We start from the raw sequence: 19775 nt of genomic DNA, 5'->3' as shown, positions 1-19775 counted from the left end.
TTGGGATTATACGTAAGAAAAGGAGGATACATAAACTATGTAATTGAAACCTCATTCTTGGAAGTATACTGAGAAGGATTAGAAGGAAGAAAAAGGTCCATACATACAATAATAATAGCTCCATTGGTTGTAGTTTTCTTAGGGGGGAAAAAAAGTAGGGCACCTGGGTGGCACAGTCAGTCAAATGTCCAACTCTTGTTTTGGCTCAGGTCATGATCTCAGGATTTGTGAAATTGAGCCCCACTCTATGTGCTAACAGTGTGGAGCCTGCTTGGGATTCTCGCTCTCCCTCTCTTTCTCTCTGTCCCTCCCCCGCCCCAAATAAATAAATAAACATTTTTTTAAAAAGTGGTTTTGAATGATTGTGTAAAGTTGCTGGTGCATAGTGCACTTAGACTAAAAAATGTTTCCAATACTTTTTCCCCGTATTACCTAGCCCTAGGTCAGACAATTTCACTACTTTTATTATCTTCAAATGACAGCCTTTCTTTTTGAGATTTTTTTATTTTTATTTTTAAGTAATCTCTACATCCAACATGGGGCTTGAACTTACAACTCTGAGGTCAAGAGTTGCATGCTCTACTGAGTGAGCCAGCCAGGTGCCCTTTCAAGTGACAGTCTTAAAATATCAAGAAACTGTAGTACTAAAATTCTCTAAGGTCTTTTGTCATTCAAATTATTTTTTTCCTCAGATCTCCTTTTGAAAGGGTTGATTTCCTTTTTGATCTTTCATCCTATTATTTTTTTTTCTTCTGCTAATCCTGTTCCCCAGAATAATTTTCTCTGAAAGAAATTAGGCATCTGTGTTGGGTTTTGTGCTGACAGCTCAGAGCCTGGAGCCTGCTTTGGATTCTGTATCTCCCTCTCTCTCTGCGTCTCTGTTGCTTGTGCTCTCTCTCTCTCTCAAAAATAAACATTTAAAAAAAAATGGGTGCACCTGGGTGGTTCAATTAGTTGAGGGTCCGACTTTGGCTCAGGTCATGATCTTGCAGTTTGTGGGTTTGAGCCCCACATCGGGCTCTGTGCTGACAGCTCAGAGCCTGGAGCCTGCTTTGGATTCTGCGTCTCCCTGTCTCTCTGCCCCTCCCCAGCTTGTGCTCTGTCCCTCTCTCTCTCTCTCTCTCTGAAAATTAAACATTTTTTAAAAATTAAAAAAAAAGAAGGAAATTAGGCATGTTTTCTATTATTGTTTTACTAAGTGTGGCTTTAACTTCTGCTGCTGGAAGAATTTTGAATAGCCAGAGAAGATATAATAACCAGTTTTTAAAAACTGATCTGCTACTAAATGTTTAATTTTAAACATTACAATGTTTTTAATATTTATTTTTGAGAGAGAGAGAGGCAGGCAGAGTGATGGGGGACAAAGGATGCAAAGAGGGCTCTGTGCTGACAGCACAGAGTCTGATGCAGGGCTCGAACCCAGGAACTGTGAAATCATGACCTGAGCTGAAGTTGGATGCTTAACTAAGTCACCCAGATACCCCAAGTTTAGAAAAAAAATTAAATGTTTAATTTATTAAAAATTTTTAAAGTTTATTTATTTTGGATGAGAGAGAGAGAGAGATAGAAAGAGAGAGAGAGAGCAGGGGAGGGGCAGAGAGAGGTAGAAAGAGAATCCCAAGCAGGCTCTGCACTGATACAGTGCGTGAAATCACAAACCGTGAGATCATGAGCTGAGTTGAAATCAAGAGTTGGGTGCTAAACCGACAGAGCCACCCAGGTGCCCCACGATTTTTATTTTTAAGTATTTCTATAACCCAGCATGGGGCTCAAACTTACAACCCCCAGATCAAGAGTCACATGCTCCCATGACTGAGCCAGCCATGCACCCCCATTTTTAATTTTTTAAAAAACTTTGTTTTAGGGGCACCTGGGTGGCTCATTCAGTTAAGCGACTCAGGTCATGATCTCACAGTTCATGGGATTGAGCCCTGCGTCCAGCTATGTGCTGACAGTGGAGAGCCTGATTGGGATTTGATTCTCTTCCTCTCTCTCTCTACCCCTGCTCCATACATGCGTTCTCTCTCTTTCTCTCTGTCAAAATAAATAAATAAACATTAAACAAGATTTTATTTTTCTTACTGTTTTTCTAGAGAGACAGCACGCCCATGTGCATGCATGAGAGTGGGAGAGGGTCAGAAGAAGAGGGAGAGGGAGAGAGAGACAGAGAGAGACAGAGAGAGAGAGAGAGAGAATCCCAAGCAGGCTTCATGCCCAGCATGGAGCCCAATGGGACTTGATCCCACAACTGTGAGATTGTGACCTCAGCCCAAATTAAGAGTTGGACCCTTAACCAACTGAGCCACCCAGGCACCTCTAAAATATTTTATTTATTTATTTATTTATTTAAAACTATTTATTTATTTTTAATGTTTATTTATTTTGAGAGAGGTAGAGAGACAGAGTGCAAGCGTGAAAGGGGCAGAGAGAGAGGGAGAGGGAGACACAGAATTTGAAGCATGCTGCAGGCTCTGAGCTGTCAGCACAGAGCCCGACACGGGGCTCAAACTCACGAACTGTGAGATCATGACCTGAGCTGAAGTCCAGTGCTTAACTGACTGAGCCACCCAGGCACCCCTAAAAGGTTTATTTGTTTTTGAGAGACAGAGAGAGAGAGAGAGACAGAGAGAGAGAGAGAGGAAATGTGAGTGGAGGAGGGGCAGAGAGAGAGAGAGAGAGAGAGGGAGACACAGGATTTAAAGCTGGCTCCAGGCTCTGAGCTGTCAGCACAGAGCCCAACACAGGGCTCGAACTCACAAACTGTGAGATCATGATCTGAGCCTAAGTTGGACACTCAACCAACTGAGCCACCCAGGTGCCCCAGGAGATTTTTTTTTTTAAGTAATCTCTACACTCAATGTGATCAAGGGTCGCATGCTCTCCTGAGTCAGCCAGGCAACCCCCGAATGTTTATTTTACTTTCAGAAAATAGCAGCAGCCTCTTTTTACTCCCTGGAAAATGGACATGAATGCATTCCTCATACTTCATAGTCATACCACTGGTGTTAGAAACACCTCAGATGATTACCACTTCACACCTGTCAGAATGGCTAACATTAACAACTCAGGCAACAACAGATGTTGGCGAGGATGCGGAGAAAGAGGGACTCTTTCGCACTGCTGGTGGGAATGCAAGCTGGCGCAGCCACTCTGGAAAACAGTATGGAGGTTCCTCAAAAAATTAAAAATAGAACTACCCTATGATCCACCAATTGCATTGCTAGGTATTTATCCAAAGGATACAGGTGTGCTGTTTCGACGGGGAACATGCACCCCAATGTTTATAGCAGCACTATCAACAATAGCCAAAGCCTGGACGGAGCCCAAATGCCCATTAACAGATGAATGGATAAAGAAGATGTGGTATATATATATACAATGGAGTATTAGTCGGCAATCAAAAATAATGAAATCTCGCCATTTACGACAACGTGGATGGAACTAGAGTGTATTGTGCTAAGTGAAATTAGAGAAAGACAAATATCACATGACTTCATTCATATGTGGAATTCAAGATGCAAAACAGATGAACAGAAGGGAAGTAAAAATGCTATAAAAACAGGGAGGGAGACAAAACATAAGAGACTCTTAAATATAGAGAACTGAGGGTTACTGGAGGGGTTGTGGGTGGGGGAATGGGCTAAATGGGCAGGTGGCATTAAGGAAGACACTTGGGATTAGCACTGGGGTTTATATGTAGGGGATGAATCACTGGATTCTACTCCTTAAATCATTATTGCACTATATGCTAACTAACTTGGATGTAAATTAAAATAATAATAATCAAAAAAAGAAAAGAAACAGATCAGTGAAACTGAAACATTTGGAACATTGTAGGAAGACATAGTTGGTAGGACAGTGTGGAATTTTTTTGCAAAACTAAATTAAATTTCATCCTCTGGATGGCTGTCTTCAGAGACAAGGATCTGGATGAAATTTTGATAGCCCCGAGATTTTTCTTCCTTGCCCAACAGTCTGTATCTCAAAAGAACAAACTATTGGGGAGACGGGATTTTCCTAACCACTCCGTCGTCTTTTTTTTTTTTTTTTTTTTTTTAAACCAATTCAGACAGGCCGTTCAGCACCTCAGGGAAAGGAGCATCTTGAAATTATGTCTTGTTTTCAGATCAAATTTCTTTTCTAAATAAAAGCAGCTACATTTGCAGGCAGAATTTCCTACGACTTATCTTTAAATTTCCAATTATCTTCAATTTGCTCAAAAAGTTTATTTGGAAATTTAGAAGCATTCCTATTTTCTTCCCTGTACGTGTATGTACTTGTGAATATGACATTTACAACAAACGACTCCTTTAAATTATTGGAGCACTTTTGAGTTTTCCATAACAAATTCTGGGATTCCCTGATTTGAGTGTCCCTTCCTGCTTTTCTTTGGTGAGATAACAAACCAGTATTTGTATTTAATTAAGCAAGCCCAGCTGTCTCCATTTCACAGTTGTTTCCAGCTGCAACAATTCTGTCCACGTGCCTTTTGAGCGTTTCGGGGTGGGAGTGGTGGCGACCGCCTTCGTACACAGCCCAGAGGCCCGACGGGGCTTGGACACGGCCTGGACACCATTCAGCGAAGCAGTTGCGACTTGCAGACCCACAAGGGAGAGAAGCGCCAGAGTCTGGAAACACCGCGCACTCGCTCGCTGGCTCCCAGACCAGGCCCTGCACTCGCCCCAGCCCGCGCACGCGCAGCCGCACTGCCGCTGCTCCCGCCGTCTCGGGGGGGCCTTTTCCCTGCCCGGCGCGGGGCTGTCCGCGGCGGCGCCTGATCCGGCTGGAAGATAACTGGGTTGACAGGCTGCCCTTGCGCTGTTTTCCCTGACGTGTTGTCGCCGGCAAGGAAGGGACGACACGTTTAGAGTGCGGCAGAAGGAGGATCGTGGCGGAGAGGAGAGGCCCCTACCTGGGGGGTGGGGGGTTGGGGCCTGTAGGCAGCGCAGGAGGCGCTCGGGAGGGGTCCTCTCTCGCAGCCGGTTGTGAGCGGGAGGCCTGAGCTGGGAGGTTTAGCGGCTGTGGAAATTCTTGGTGGCTGAAGCGGAGCGCTATGGAGGAACTCGACGGCGAGCCGACGGTCACTGTAAGGGCGCCTGCAAAAGTGTTGCCTTCGCTGTCCGAGGAGTGTGTCTGCTTCGTCACTGCAGGCTCCCTCGACGCTCCTTTCCCCTTCCCTCAGCTCAGTTGCCACAATTCGGAGGTCCCATTAGCCAGGTGCTTGTGTTTGGGTCGTGGTGTTCGCTAGGTGTCTACTCTTTCGTGTACTCAGAAATGCCTGGCTCGGAGGGCCTCACTCCGTCCCTCACCCTGTCTTGTCTTCCTCGCCTTCCCATCCCATTTTTGCCTAGCTTCTCCCGTTGGGCTAGTGCTCTAGTGAGCGGGCTCGGACCAAGTAGAGCAGTTGGGGCTTCTTTTCGTCCGCCGAGCTCAGCTTCACATCGCGACACCGTGAGCTCGGCTTCTGCTTCGTGTGCCGTACTGGCCCGAGGTTTGCTGAAAGTACATATTCTCCCCGGAGACTTCTTGTCTTTATTGCCGTTTGCTTCCACTTCTGTCTGGACTTTGGCGAGAGCATATGTCGAATGTGAATGATCTATGATGTCCATGAAGAGATTCATGGGCTTTAGGTCGCAGACACCTACCGTTCCCTCTGCCTGGGATCCTCTCTTTTTCTCTATTAGGTTTCTCTCCTCGTTTTTCAAATGCAAGAACCTGCATCCTCTTTCTCAGGAAAGCCTTCCCTTCCCTCCCTGGCTAGGTAAAATATGTTTGTCCATCATTGGCTTGTTCTGCCCCTCTTAGCTGTTGGTAAGCTGTAAGCTTCACTAAACTGCGGGTTGCCTGATCTTGTATCTTTGCTTTTTATTTTTTTTAATTTTTTTTCAATGTTTTTTATTTATTTTTGGGACAGAGAGAGACAGAGCATGAACGGGGGAGGGGCAGAGAGAGAGGGAGACACAGAATCGGAAACAGGCTCCAGGCTCCGAGCCATCAGCCCAGAGCCTGACGCGGGGCTCGAACTCACGGACCGAGAGATCGTGACCTGGCTGAAGTCGGACGCTTAACCGACTGCGCCACCCAGGCGCCCCTCTTTGCTTTTTAGAAAGTCGAAATGTGCCTCCAGTTTTGAGCTAAAGCCATCAGATTGCAAAGCAGTGTCTGAGAAAACCGAAAATTAAAGATGGGGGTCCTCTCAAAGCTAACTGGACAAAATGAGACCTGAGATCTTAAATAGCAGTTAACATGGGTTGTAACTCCAGAAAGTTTACTGCTGTAGAGTATTAAAATTTGAAGATCTATATAAAGTACTTGAAATATTTTATATCTATCGGGAGGGACTATGTCAGTGTCCGCAGGAAGAAAAATTAGAATATCAGAGTTGCTGAAACTTCTACTTTTTTTTTCCTCCCTCAATGGAACTTTTTCTTTCTTCCTTTCTTTCAGCTTTTTTTTTTTTTTTTTAAGTTTATTTATTTATTTTGAGAGAGACAGAGTACAAGTGGGGGAGGAGCAGAGAGAGATGGAGACAGAGGATCCGAAGCGGGCTCTATGCTGACTGCAGAGAGCCTGATGCAGGGCTTGAAGTCATGAACCCAACCGTGAGATCATGACCTGAGCTGAAGTTGGATGCTTAACTGACTGAGCTGTCCAGGTGCCCCTCTTTCAACCTTTTTTTTTTTTTTTTTTTAAATGTTTATTTAAGTTTGAGAGACAAAGAGCTTCAGCATGAGTCGGGGAGAGGCAGAGAGCAAGGGAGGCAGAGGATCCAAAACAGGCTTTGCATTGACAGCAGAGAGCCTGATGCGGGGCTCGTACTTCAGAACCGTGAGATCATGACCTGAGCTGGAATCAGATGCTTAACTGATTGAGCTGCTTAGGCGCCTCTTTTCAGTTATTTTAGAGAGAGCAAGCAGGGGAGAGGGGGAGAGAGAGAAAGAGAATCTCAAACAGTCTCCACACTCAGTGTGGAACCCGATGTGGGCTCAGTCTCATGACCCCGGGATCATGACCTGAGCCAAAATCAAAAGTTGGATACAACCGACTCAGCCACCCAGGTGTCCCATTTACTTATCATTAAGGCCTGTGAAGGCCAGTTAGTAACCACATTTAAAGATGTTTATGTATAGATTCAAAGTAGAGGGTAGAATAATCTTTTAGTTCTTTTTCTAGACCAGTGGTTTTATCCTTTTGTTTCAAAGATACTTAAGAAATGTAAGTTTTGGTTTTTGTTGCCTTTTTTATTTTCTTCTAAGACAAATATCTAGAAGTAGAATTGCTGTGTTATAGGGTAGATTCATATTTAGCTAAAATAAACTCATTTCTTCAAATACCATTTTTGCACCAGCAACATGTGGGTTCCAGTTGTTCCACATCCTCATCAACTCTTTGTATGGTCAGTCTTTTTACTTATTTATTTGTTTCTTTGTTTATTTAAAAATTACATTTATTTTTGAGAGAGAGAAAGAGAGAGAGAGGGACAGAGCAAGAGCTGGGGAGGGGCAGAGAGACAGGGAGGCACAGAATCCGAAGCAGGCTCCAGGCTCTGAGCTGTCAGCAAAGAGCCCAATGTGGGGCTTGAACTCATAAACGATCATGACCTGAGCCAAAGTCGGATGTTTAATTGAGTACCCAGGCGCCCCTGTGTGGTCAATCTTTTTAAATTTTAGCCATTGCCCTTCTGGTGGGTATATAGTGGGACCTCATGATTGCTTTGATTTGTATTTCCCTAATGATGACAGATATTGAGCATCTTTTTATATGCTTATATGTGAGTCATCTGTATATCTTCGGTGAAGTGGCAGTTAAAATTTTTTGCCCATTTTGTTATTGGGTTATTTTTACTAATGAATTGTAAGAGTTCTTTATATATTCTAGATATCAAATATGTGTTTTGCAAATATTTTCTCCCAGCCTGTGGCTTGTCTTTCCATTTTCTTAACAGTGTCTTTTGAGGAGCAAAAGTTTAATGTTGACGAAGCCCCAATTTATAAATTGTTTTGTAGTTTGTACTTTTTTGTCCTCTCTTTGCTTACTTTAAGATCAAAAGGTTTTCTACTGTGCTTTTCAGGTTTTACAGATTTTGCTCTACATTTGTTTCTAACTTTTATTTTGTCTATGATGTCAGGTTTATTTTCTCTGCATGTGGGTACCCATTTGCCTCAGCAGCACTGTGTATGACGTTTCCCCCTTGCTTTGCCCACTCATCCATTAAGAGTCTACTAAAACATCCTCTTTTGTGTTTTTCTCTGCTTTGGCATTTCTCCACTTTTTTTTTTTTTTTTTTTTTTTTTTTACTGCCTGTTTATTGGACTTCCTCAGTAGACTGCTAGCATTTGGAGGACAGAAATTGTATTACACATTGTATTCCTAGAGCCCAGTACAGAAAAAGGCTTACTAAACATTGCTTAGTTGTTGAATGACTGCATTACTTCTTCCTAAGAACTGAGTGCATTTGTCTTGATACCAAATTTATCGTCTGCCAAAAATATTTATGGAGTGCCAATTTTGTGCCACGTTCTCTTCTAGGCAGTGAATGAGAATCCCGGAGTCCTTTGCCCTTGTGAGCTTTTATCTATTTACAGGGAGAGGCAATAACCATGTAGGAGAGTCATTTCAGGCACTGAGAAATGCTGTTGCAGTCAGGTGAGAGTTGATGGTGGCTTGGATTAGACTGGTAGACGCGGTAAGTGGTTGGATTCAGGCTTCTTTAAGAGCAGAACAGGATTTACTGATAGATTGGACAAAGGCGGTAAGGGAAAGAGAAGAATCACAGATCAGTCCTAACAATTGGGGAAGGCTTTGCTCCAGTGGGGGGAGAATTGGAGATGAGCATCGAGAGTCCTTTATTGGTTCTTATGTTATGGATATAGCTCTATACCTAGGTTAGGTAACCTATAAAAGTGTGGATTAGGTAGTTGGATGTATGAAGCTGAGACTCAAAGGGATTGGTCTGAGTCAGAAAAATTGAGAGTCCTCATCTAAGAGATGGCACAGAAGCCATGGGATTGGAGGGCTCCTTTTAGTAACAAACACTTCAATTTCTTTATTTTTTTAAATCCCCTTTTTCTGAACTGCAGATCACTAAATTATAGTATAGTAATTGATTGTTAAGTGGCAGGCTGGGTTGAGGTGCCCGACAAAGCTCACTTGCTTATTCGGACTTGAACAGATTGGTTTGATCTCAACCACACTCAGCTGTATACATAGAGTAGCACTTAACTTTCATGAACATTGATTTCTAGGGTTATACTTGCAAATCAGTTGAAAGCAAAGCTTTTAGTAAAAATAAGTTTCTTTGGCTTTTTTTTTACTAGTTGATTCCAGGAGTGAATTCCAAGAAGAAGCAAATGTGTTTTGACTGGGGTCCAGGAGAGATGCTGGTGTGTGAAACCTCCTTCAACAAAAAAGGTAGGTTTTTTTTTTTTCTTCCAGATTATCCATCTTGGCACATTTGGTTGTTTTCTTCTCTCAGATTTGACTGAGGCAAGAAACAGTTAAACTTATTTTGTACCATTTTCACTTTTGAAACTTTAGCTATTTAAGTTTTTCATTAACTTATGAGGCCTGGCAGATGTTGAGTCCAGGGAAAAAAATTAATCTTCCAGGTGTTAAAGGTTTCTCTTATTTATTATTATTATTATTTAATATATTTAAGTAATCTCTACAACATACGTGGGGCTTGAACTCAACCCTGAGATCAGAAGTAGCATGTTCTACCCACTGAGTCAGCCATGCACCCTGAAATGTTTCCTGTGTATTTAAAAACTTGAAGTTTTTTTTCCCCTTCTTGTCCAGAATCACTAAATTCCCTTTACAGCAGCCCCTTTATTGTGAAACTGCAGATTTATGAAGACTTTGAAGTCCTTACCTTTTATTATTGTGAACTTAATCGAATTCTGTAGGCTGTTGATAAAAGCACAGAGGATTTGGAGAGTGAAATGGCTCTTCCTTATTCTCTAAGTTCCATCAGGTTTTGGACATGGATCGATCTTTCTTTCTCTCTCTCTCTCTCTCTCTCTCTCTCTTTCTCTCTTTTTTTTTTTCCTCCCTGAGAGAGCATGATCCAGGAGGGGCAGAGAGAGAGGGAGACAGAGATGTCAAGCAGATTCAGCACCACCAGCGCAGAGCCCCACGTGGGGCTTGAACCCACGAACTATGAGATCATGACTTGAGCCAAGATCAGTTCAACACTCAACCAATTGAGCTACCCAGGCACCCTGGATCTTCTCTCTCTCTCTCTTTCTTTTTTTTTGGATATTCTCTTTCTGATATAGACTTCTCTAGTAAGATAAAACTAAATTTTGACATTTGATTTTGCTTTCTTCTTTTCAAGACGAGTCTTGGGAAATGCTGAAGATATTTTTGTGCAGATCTTTGACAGGTTATTCAAATGTGGAGGCTTTCTTTTATTATAGAGAGGAGATGGAGCTAATGAAAGTCTTAAAATTTTGGCAAATCATGTGCAGTTCATGCAGATTTATTTATTTATTTATTTGTTTATTTAATTAATTTATGGGAGAGTTCGAGTGCGCAAGGGGAAGAGAGAGAGGGACAGAGAGAATGTGGAACCCAGCGCAGGGCACCAACTATGAGATCCTGCCCTGAGCTAAACTTGGATGCTTAACCAACTGAGCCAGCGAGGCACCCTGATTTTATTTATTTTTTAAGTTTATTTATTTATTTTGAGAAAGAGCACTTGCGTGCAAGCGGGGGAGGGGCAGAGAGCGAGGGGGACAGAGGATTTGAAGCGGTCTCTGTGCTAACAGAGAGCCTAATATGGGGCTCAAACTCGTGGACTGTGAGATCACGACTTATGCCAGAGTCGGGCACTTAACTGACTGAGCCACCCAGCACCCCTGGTTTGTTTGTTTTTTTTTTTTTAAAGTAGGTTCCATGCTAAGTGTGGAGCTCAGTGTGGGGCTTGAACTCATGACTCTGAGATCAAGACCTGAGCTGACATCAAGAGTCAGACACTTAACTGACTGAGCCACCCAGGTGCTCTGGTTGTTTTTTTAATATGGAACCTTCACGAATTTGCATGTCATCCTTGCGCATGGGTCATGCTAATCTTCTCTGTATTGTTTGAACTTTATGTGCTGCTGAAGTGAGCACAGTTCGTGCAATTTTTAAGTGATGTAGTTTTTCTTGATTTTGTAGTTAAGAATTGTCCCTGATGTTGCTAACTATTTCTGGGATATTTTGGTATTAAAGATTTCAAGGTTGGCAGAGCTATAGAAGCTGCCAAAGGGACAGTTGCTCAGAGGAGAACCTTCTTTGAATATGTCTGTCCTCTTTTCATACTTAATGGGAAGGCTTGTCAACATTTGATAGTTTGTCCTCAATTGTTGAAAACGTGAGGTTGTTTACATCTCTTGCAATCTCATCAGAGATGAGCCATTGAACATCATCATAGCTTGTCTGAGAAGCTGTTGCATAAGAAATTTCCACAAATTGGTTGTTTATATTTTATCATTATAGAGCCTTTTTATCACTGTTGCAAAATAGTTCAGTTAACTTTTGATTCTTTGCTTTAGGAGTAATGGCAGTACAAAGTGATAAAGAAATATTTACTTGAATTTGAGGTTATGTAAAATTTTGTCTGTAGATTTATCATATTTTTTGAGTTATATTTAGGCTAATATAACGTGAGTTTAATTTTTTTAGTATATTTCAACTGATGGAGGCAAAAGTTAGTTCCAAAATAAGCCAGTGAGAGGGGACCTGGCTGGCTCAGTCAGTAGAGCATGTGACTCTCGATATCAGGGTTGTGAGTTCAAACCCCATTTTGGGCCTAGAGCTTACTTTATTTTTTTAAACATTTTATTTTTAAGTAATCTCCATACCCAGTATGGGGCTTGAACTCAGCCCCAAGATCAGGAGTTGCACGCTCCACTGACTGAGCCAGCCAGGCACTCCAGGCCTAGAAGTTACATTAACAAAATAAATAAGCCAGTCAGTTGAGGAGTAAAGTCTGAAAGTAAACATGTATATTAAATAATTGATGTGTGGATAATTGATAAATAATTCATACTTTAAAAAATGAAATCTAGCAAAGTAGCTGAAGCTGTTGTAATTAGATAACTCAATTTAAAAATTTTAGAGTCGTTATATGAGAGTAATGGTGATCGATGTTAAATTTTTCCTGTTTCAGAAAAATCAGAGACTGTGCCAGGCTGCCCCTTTATCTATATCATCCGAAAGGATATAGATGTTTACTCTCAGATTTTGAGAAAACTCTTCAATGAATCCCATGGAATCTTTGTGGGCCTCCAGAGAATTGAAGAAGAATTGACTGGAAAATCCAGAAAAGCTCAGTAAGTAGGCTGCTGGTAGGTACTGCATTCCACAACTAAAGCGTGAAAGCCAAATGAACTGCCTCATCCTTTTGCATGATGGATGGAGTGCCTGGAGAAATAAGGGGCTCCTGGTTCTATTTTGAGGCTTCTATCCTGGGCAGTGGAGGTAGGTAGGGATGAAATGTCTTTCAGGGACTGTGCAAATGGCTGTTGATCGATTTGGTGGCTTGATAAACTTTTTGTTTGTTTATATTCCTGTTTCATTTACCCTGCAAAGAAGAAAATTTAGGCCTTAAATAAGCACCTGAAAATCACTGAAAGAAGTCCCACTGTGGGAAGATTTTGGAATTATCTTACTATAAAAATGAGTTTAAAAAAGTAGTTTTGTTGTATCTTTAAAGAATTGTACTCAGGGCATTTTTGGTAAGAGACCAGAAAACTATTATACTGTATATAGACTAGGGTTGTTTGAAGTGTGGTTCATGAGATAACTGCATCAATATCAGATACTTGTTAATGGCAGATTTCTGGGCCCCACCTCAGATCATAAAAATTAAAGTTTCTTGGGGTGGATCCTCAAATCTAAAATCTCCAGGTGAGTCTTAAGCACCATGGAGTGCCTTTATGTTAGTTTTTTATCAGTGTCCATAAATACAGTTAGAGCATGGGCAGTGTTGGTATTTGTATTGGGGGAAAAAAGTTTTTCCTTCCTGTTGTGTGTCTCCTTTGTTACACACTACTGCCATATTCATTTCTTTGTTTTTTTGTTTGTTTGTTTTAGATGTTTATTTTAGAGAGAGTGCATGCAAGTGGAGGAGGAGCAGAGAGAGAGGGAGACAGGATCTGAAATGGAGTCCTCGGTCCATTTGGACAGTAGAGAGCCCGATATATGGCTCGAACTCATGAACTGTGACGACATGACCTGAGCCAAAGTTGGACGCTGAACAGACTGAGCCACTCAGGCGCCTCTTGTTTGTTTATTTAAAAATTTTTTAATTTATTTTGAAAGAGAGAAGGCATGAGCGGGAGAGGGGCAGAGAGAAGGGGATAGACCGAATTCCAAGCAGAGTGGGGAGAGAGAGAGAATTCTAAGCAGGCTCTGCACTGTCAGTGAGATCATGACCTGAGCCAAAACCATGAGTTGGACACTGAGCTGACTGAGCCACCAGGCACCCCCATACTCACTTCTGATGCCAGATGTATGGCACCAGACAATTCTGTCACACCAGCTGGGTATCCTATAATTTTTTGTTTTTGTTTTTTGTTTTAAGTAAGCTGTATTTCCCAGTATGGGGCTTGAACTCACGACCGGAAGATAAAGAGTTGCATGCTTGGGGTGCCTGGGTGGCTCAGTTGGTTACTCATCTGACTCTTGGGATTCTGTCTCCCTCTTGCTCTGCCCCTCCCCAACTTGCTCTCTGTCTCTCTCTCAAAAATAAAAAGTCACATGCTTTACTGACAGCCTGCCAGGTCCCCTGGGTACCATATAATTTAACTCAATTTTGACCCTATCTACCTGGAGATCAGATTTCATAGGTTAAGGGCTTAGTCCCACAAGACTGTTCCCCGCTTCACATGTGAATTGCAGTTAGTGCATCCCCACGTTACTTAAAGTATTTGTCTGGCACAGCTACAGATTGGAGGTTCCCAAACCTCCTCATGTTCAATGAATTTGCTAGAGTGGCTCACAGAACTCAGGGAAACACTTAGCTTACCAATTTATTAAAGAATATGATAAAGGATACAAATGAACAGCTAGGTGAAGAGATAAATAGGACAAGGTTTGGGAGGGTTTGGAGTACAGGAACTTCTGTCCCTGTGGAGTTTGGGTGTGTCCCCCTCCCGGTACGTGGATTTATATACCCACCTGGAAATTCTCTGAACTCCATACTATTGGGATTTTATGGAGGGAGGCATGATCAATTATTAACTCCATTTCTAGCCCTTCTCCCCTCTCCAGAGAGGTAGGGTACAGGGCTGAAAATTTCTATTTTAATTTAATTTAATTTTAATTTTATACTTTTAAATGTTTATTTTTGAGAGCACGAGCAGGAGAGGGGCGGAGTGAGACACAGATCTGAAGCAGGCTCCAGGCTCTAAGCTGTCAGCACAGAGCCCGACGCAGGGCTCGAACCCATGAACTGTGAGATTGTGGCCTGCGCTGAAGCTGGATGCTCAACCCACTGAGCCACCCAGGCACCTCTCTTTTTTTATTTTTATTTGGTTTTGAGAAAGTGAGAAAGTGTGTGATTGGGGAAGGGGCAGAGGGAGAGGGAGAGAGAGAATCTTAAGCAGGCTCCATGCTCAGTGCAGAGCCTGACATGGAGCTCTATCTCAACCAGGAGACCGTGACCTGAGCCTGTTGGGCTCTATCTCAGGAACCAGGAGATCTTGACCTGAGCCTGTTGGGCTCTATCTCAGGAACCAGGAGATCTTGACCTGAGCCGAGATCATGAGCCAAGATCAAGAGCTGAGATCTAGACTGACTGAGCCACCCAGGCCACCCTAGCACAGCAGAAGATTTCGGTCTTCTGTTGATGGCTGAGTCGTTCTTTGACCAACCCCAATCCAGGAGCCCACCCAGAATGGCCTCAATAGAACGTAAGGTGCTCCTGATGCTCTCATCACTTAGGAATTCACAAGGATTATAGGAATCTTGTGTCAGGGACTAGGATAAAGACTAGATGTTTCTTTCTTTCTTTCTTTAAAAAAAAACAAAAAAAACTTATTTTTGGGAGAGTGCAAGATGGGGAGAGGCAGAGAGAAGGGGACGGAGGATCCTTTTTTTTTTTTTTTTTAAGAAAGGTTTTTAAGGTGGTTTATTTTTAAGAGAGTGTCTGCACACAAGTGGGGGAGGGGCAGAGAGAGAAAGAGACACAATCTGAAGTAGGCTCCAGGCTCTGAGCCGTCAGCACAGAGCCTGACAAGGGGCTTGAACTTAATGAACTGCTAGATCAGACCTGAGCCAAAGTTGGCCGCTTAACCTATTTAACCTTCCAGGCTTCCCTGTTTTAAATTTTGTTTAATGTTTCTTTCTTTCTTTCTTTTTTTTTTTAATGTTTATTCATTTTTGAAAGACAGGGAGAGACAGAGCACAAGCAGAGGGTAGGGCGGAGAGAGAGGGAGGAGCACAGAATCTGAAGCAGGCTCCAGGCTTTGAGCTGTCAGCACAGAGCCTGACACGGGCCTTGAACTCACAAACTGTGAGATCATGACCTGAGCCGAAGTCGGATGTTCAACTGACTGAGCCACCCAGGTCCCCCAATGTTTGTTTATTTCTGAGAGAGAGTAAGAGCATGAGTAGGGGAGGGGCAGAGAGACAGGGAGACACAGAATTCAAAGCAGGCTCCAGGCTGTCCACACAGAGCCTGATATAGGGCTTGAACCTATGAACCATGAGATCATGACCTGAGCTGAAGTTGGTTGAAGACACTCAACCAACTGAGCCACCCAGGTGCTCCAGGGGGACAGAGGATCCTAAGTGGGCTCTGTGCTGACAGGTTGATAGTAGCGAGCCTGATTTGGGGGCTTGAACTCATGAACTGGGAGATCATGACCTGAGCCAAAGTTGGACACTCAACTGACTAAGTCACCCGGCTGCCCCGATGTTTATTTCTTATAAATCACAGTATCACAGTATTTTACTTCCTCGTAAAATTTTACAAATGACTCATTCTGGAGGATACCCTAGTCAGCTTCGGGGGGATGGCAGAGAGGGAGGGAAGGATAGAAGGGGAAATCACTGGTTTCAAGAGGCTCTGGTAACAGAATATTGGTGACTCAAACATCATTATTCTAAGAGAAAAACATGTCGAAGGTCCTGTAATTCCTGGAAGGCAGGGAACTTGTCTTATTTATGTGGGCCCTCTGTTCCCACATACCCTTGCACGTTTATAAAGTATGTGCTCTAAGGGCATCTGGGTGGCTCAGACAGAATCAAGAGTCAGCATTCAACTCTTGATTTCAGCTCAGGTCTTGATCTCATGATATGTGAGATCAGTATGTGAGATTGAGCCCTGTGCTGTCAGTGCAGAGCCTGCTTGGGATTCTCTCTCTTCCTCTCTCTATGACCCTCCCCCTTGCTCTCTCTCAAAATAAGTAAACATAAGAAAATAAAATATATGCTCTAAAATGTTGAATGTGGGGCGCCTGGGTGGCTTGGTCGGTTAAGTGTCCGACTTCGGCTCAGGTCATGATCTCACGGTCCGTGAGTTCGAGCCCCGCGTCGGGCTCTGTGCTGACAGCTCAGAGCCTGGAGCCTGTTTCGGATTCTGTGTCTCCCTCTCTCTCTGCCCCTCCCCTGTTCATGCTCTGTCTCTCTCTGTCTCAAAAATAAATAAACGTTAAAAAAAATAAATAAATAAAATAAAATGTTGAATGAATGAATGAATGCCATCCTAATGGTGGGGTGATAGCTCCTGTTCTGTGTATTGGGGTTAGCATATCACCTTATTTTTTTGGCTGAATTATTTATCTGGACCTGAATCTTGGCAGTGAAAGGGGATGTAGGGTAGTGAGGATTGGGTGAGGGAATACGTGCAGATTGCTTTACCTCCTGCCAGTCTTGTTGTAGGTCATATGCAGAATGTTGCTATTCTTTTTTGATTTAATTCCAGGATAATTAACATACAGTGTTATGTTATTTTCAGGTGTGCAATATAGTGATTTAACAATTCTATATGTTAGTTCTAAAAAAATATATGGAACACTTACAGATTTGAAAGTCATCCTTGCTCAGGGGCCATGCCAGTCTTCTCTATAGTGTTCCAATATTAGTATATGTGCTACTGAAGTAAGCATGCTGTTCATTTTTAAATGGAACGAATAGGTGGTCTTTAGGCTCTTCTTTCTAGAACTGTTTTTGTTGCTAAGGACTGCATCTTGGTAACTAAACCAGTTACTTTCTTGTGGATGTTTGTTATGTTTTGTCATTTTCTTTCTTTTTTTTTAATGTTTATTTATTTATTTTGAAAGAGCGTGCATGCATGTGTGCTCACAGGAAGGGCAGAGAGAGGGAGAGAGAGAATCCTAAGCAGGCTTGGTGCTGTCAGTATAGAGCCCAATGTGGGGCTGGATCTCATTAACCATGAGATCATGACCTGAGCTTAACCGAATGAGCCACCCAGGTGCCTTGTCACTTCCTTTTTTAAAAAGACTTTATCTTGAAGTAATTTTGGACTTACAGAAAAGGTACAAGAATAATGGATTACTGCATATCCTTCATCTAGCTTTATAATGTTAATATCTATATGTTACCATATTACTGTCACTTAAACCAGGAAACTTAAACATCAATGCAGTATGCTTAAAGACTTCATTTGAATTTCACCAGTTTTTACACTAATGTCCTTTTTTTCTCTTCTGTGACTGAGGTTGCATTTAACTTTTTTCCCATAGTCTTCTTTATGACTTTGACACTTTTGAAAAATATTGGCCAGTTATTATGGTGCTGTCCCTCCATTTGGGTTTGTCTGTTTTCTCATGATTGGACAAAGGTTATGTATCGTTTTTGAGATAATGCATTTTTAGTAAGAATACCACAGAACTGGTATGGTGTGTCTTCAGTACGTCATATTATGGGGTTTATCATGTTGAAGTTTTATTACTGAGTTTATTGACCTTCATCACTTGGTTAATGTGGTTTCTACTGGGTTTCTCCACTGTAAAATTACCATCTTTCCTTTGTAACTAATGGGTATTTGGAGGAGAAACTTTGAGATTATGCAAATTCTATTTCTCTTTAAATTTTCAACCATTATTTTTAGTGTCTATCAGTAGATCTCATTTGCAACAATTAATATCACTATGGATTCGGGGATATTTATTTATTTAAAAAATTTTTTTTATGTTTTTATTTTATTTTTGAGAGAGAGACACAGTGAAAGCAGGGGAGGGGCAGAGAGAGATGGAAATAGAATCTGAAGCAGGCTCCAGGCTCTGAGCTGTCAGCGCAGAGCTCAACGCGGGGCTCAAACTCCCGGACTGCAAGATCATGACCTGAGCTGAAATCGGACACCTAACTGACTGAACCACCCAGGCGCCCCTCTGGGATATTTTTTGTACTCAGTGGGTTATCTTATATGTTACTTATTTTGATGCTAAAGTTGTTCCAGCTTAGGCCGTTAGGAACTCCTTCAGGTTGGCTCCTGTATTTGAGCAAGCTCTTATCTTCTATTGCAGACTTTCTTGCTTTTTGTCACTACAAGATGCTCCATGTTGGGCACCTGGGTGGCTCAGTCGGTTAAGCGTCCGACTTCGGCTCAGGTCACGATCTTGCGGTCCGTGAGTTCGAGCCCCGCGTCGGGCTCTGTGCTGACAGCTCAGAGCCTGGAGCCTGTTTCAGATTCTGTGTCTCCCTCTCTCTGACCCTCCCCTGTTCATGCTCTGTCTCTCTCTGTCTCAAAAATAAATAAACGTCAAAAAAAATTAAAAAAAAAAAAAAAAAAAAAGATGCTCCATGTTCCTGTTGTATGTCATTTCATTTTTGTAGATTGGTCCGAGTGAGTAAGAACTACCGATCAGTCATAAGAGCCTGTATGGAGGAAATGCACCAGGCTGCAAGTAAGGATTTTGTGTGTGTACATGTTACAGTAATTGAAATGTTTGTCAATGCTGCAAGGTAAAGTCTATTTGACTTTACAGTTCAAAAATCTTACTTTCCCGTCTTACGTAACCTAATATTTTGGCAATCGTCTTGAGTACGTTTTTCAAGTTAGAACATATTGAGTTGACAGGTGTGAGACTAACGACCAAATTAAAGATCTTTGAAAATCATATTCCCAGTTCTTTTACTTTCACAGTTTAAAGTCACCATAACCTTGAGAGCCATGTGATTTCTGGGTGCTGAGTAAAGTCTTTTATAACATGATGGTCTCTGTTCTGTTGCAGTTGAAAGTGTTGCTTGTAACTTAAGGGCATTGGGTTTGCAAATCATTGATCTGCAACAAAGAGATATGAAGCACTTTTTAAAAACTTACAGTGAAAATTGGTAGTCATTAGAGGAAATAGGCACAAGCAAAGAACCTTTTATATGAAGCTATAACTATGAGACTAAAAGTTTCATTGCTTACTTCAAAATGTTTTGTGTTTTGTTAGTTGCTGCTAAAGATCCAGCCAGTGGTCGCCAGTTCAGCAGCCAGGTAGGGGGGCCGCCTGCCTTTGTTGTCCTGGCACCGTTCTGTCCTTCTGCATCCTCAGCACCCACCTGGGGTGGCTTTGCAGTCATTGTTATGTACAAGTCTTTCTTCTTACCAGGTAGACAGGCAACTCCTTGGGGGTGGTAAGGATCATCTTGAACTTCTTGGTGCCCCCTTCAAGGCATAATGCATTGGAACACAAGGGTGTGCCTGATAAGTACTTGTATGAATTTACAATTCTTATGGGGAAATATCAGTCCTAACCACATTGTGTCACCTGAGGTAGTGAACTGAGCTTTTGGAACCACTGCTTATTTTTATAAATTGGACTCAGCTCATG

At 42.3% G+C, this 19775-nt stretch overlaps 1 protein-coding gene, 1 non-coding gene and 1 pseudogene across 2 annotated transcripts in view; 1 reads left to right on the top strand and 2 right to left on the bottom strand.

The window, feature by feature from the left end:
- The first annotated feature begins 4951 nt into the window (after positions 1-4951).
- NUP85 (nucleoporin 85) overlaps positions 4952-19775 on the top strand; it is a 36783-nt gene continuing 21959 nt past the window's right edge. Inside the window, exons 1-5 of the mRNA XM_019466241.2 lie at positions 4952-5086; positions 9318-9411; positions 12155-12317; positions 18790-18860; positions 19395-19438. Coding sequence (XP_019321786.1) covers positions 5054-5086; positions 9318-9411; positions 12155-12317; positions 18790-18860; positions 19395-19438 — 405 coding nt within the window. The 5' untranslated portion in view covers positions 4952-5053. The remainder of the gene's footprint in view (positions 5087-9317; positions 9412-12154; positions 12318-18789; positions 18861-19394; positions 19439-19775) is intronic.
- On the bottom strand, positions 11015-11115 carry LOC128774417 (U6 spliceosomal RNA; annotated as a pseudogene).
- On the bottom strand, positions 16994-17099 carry LOC128774420 (U6 spliceosomal RNA). Its single transcript, XR_008418987.1, has one exon. It is a non-coding gene; the product is annotated as a U6 spliceosomal RNA (small nuclear RNA).

The sequence above is a fragment of the Panthera pardus genome, unplaced genomic scaffold, assembly GCF_024362965.1.
Source record: "Panthera pardus isolate Hobbes unplaced genomic scaffold, ASM2436296v1 HiC_scaffold_3, whole genome shotgun sequence".
NCBI lineage: Eukaryota > Metazoa > Chordata > Mammalia > Carnivora > Felidae > Panthera > Panthera pardus.
The sequence above is the reverse complement of the archived record's forward strand: the minus strand, read 5'-3'. Positions and strand labels throughout refer to the sequence as shown.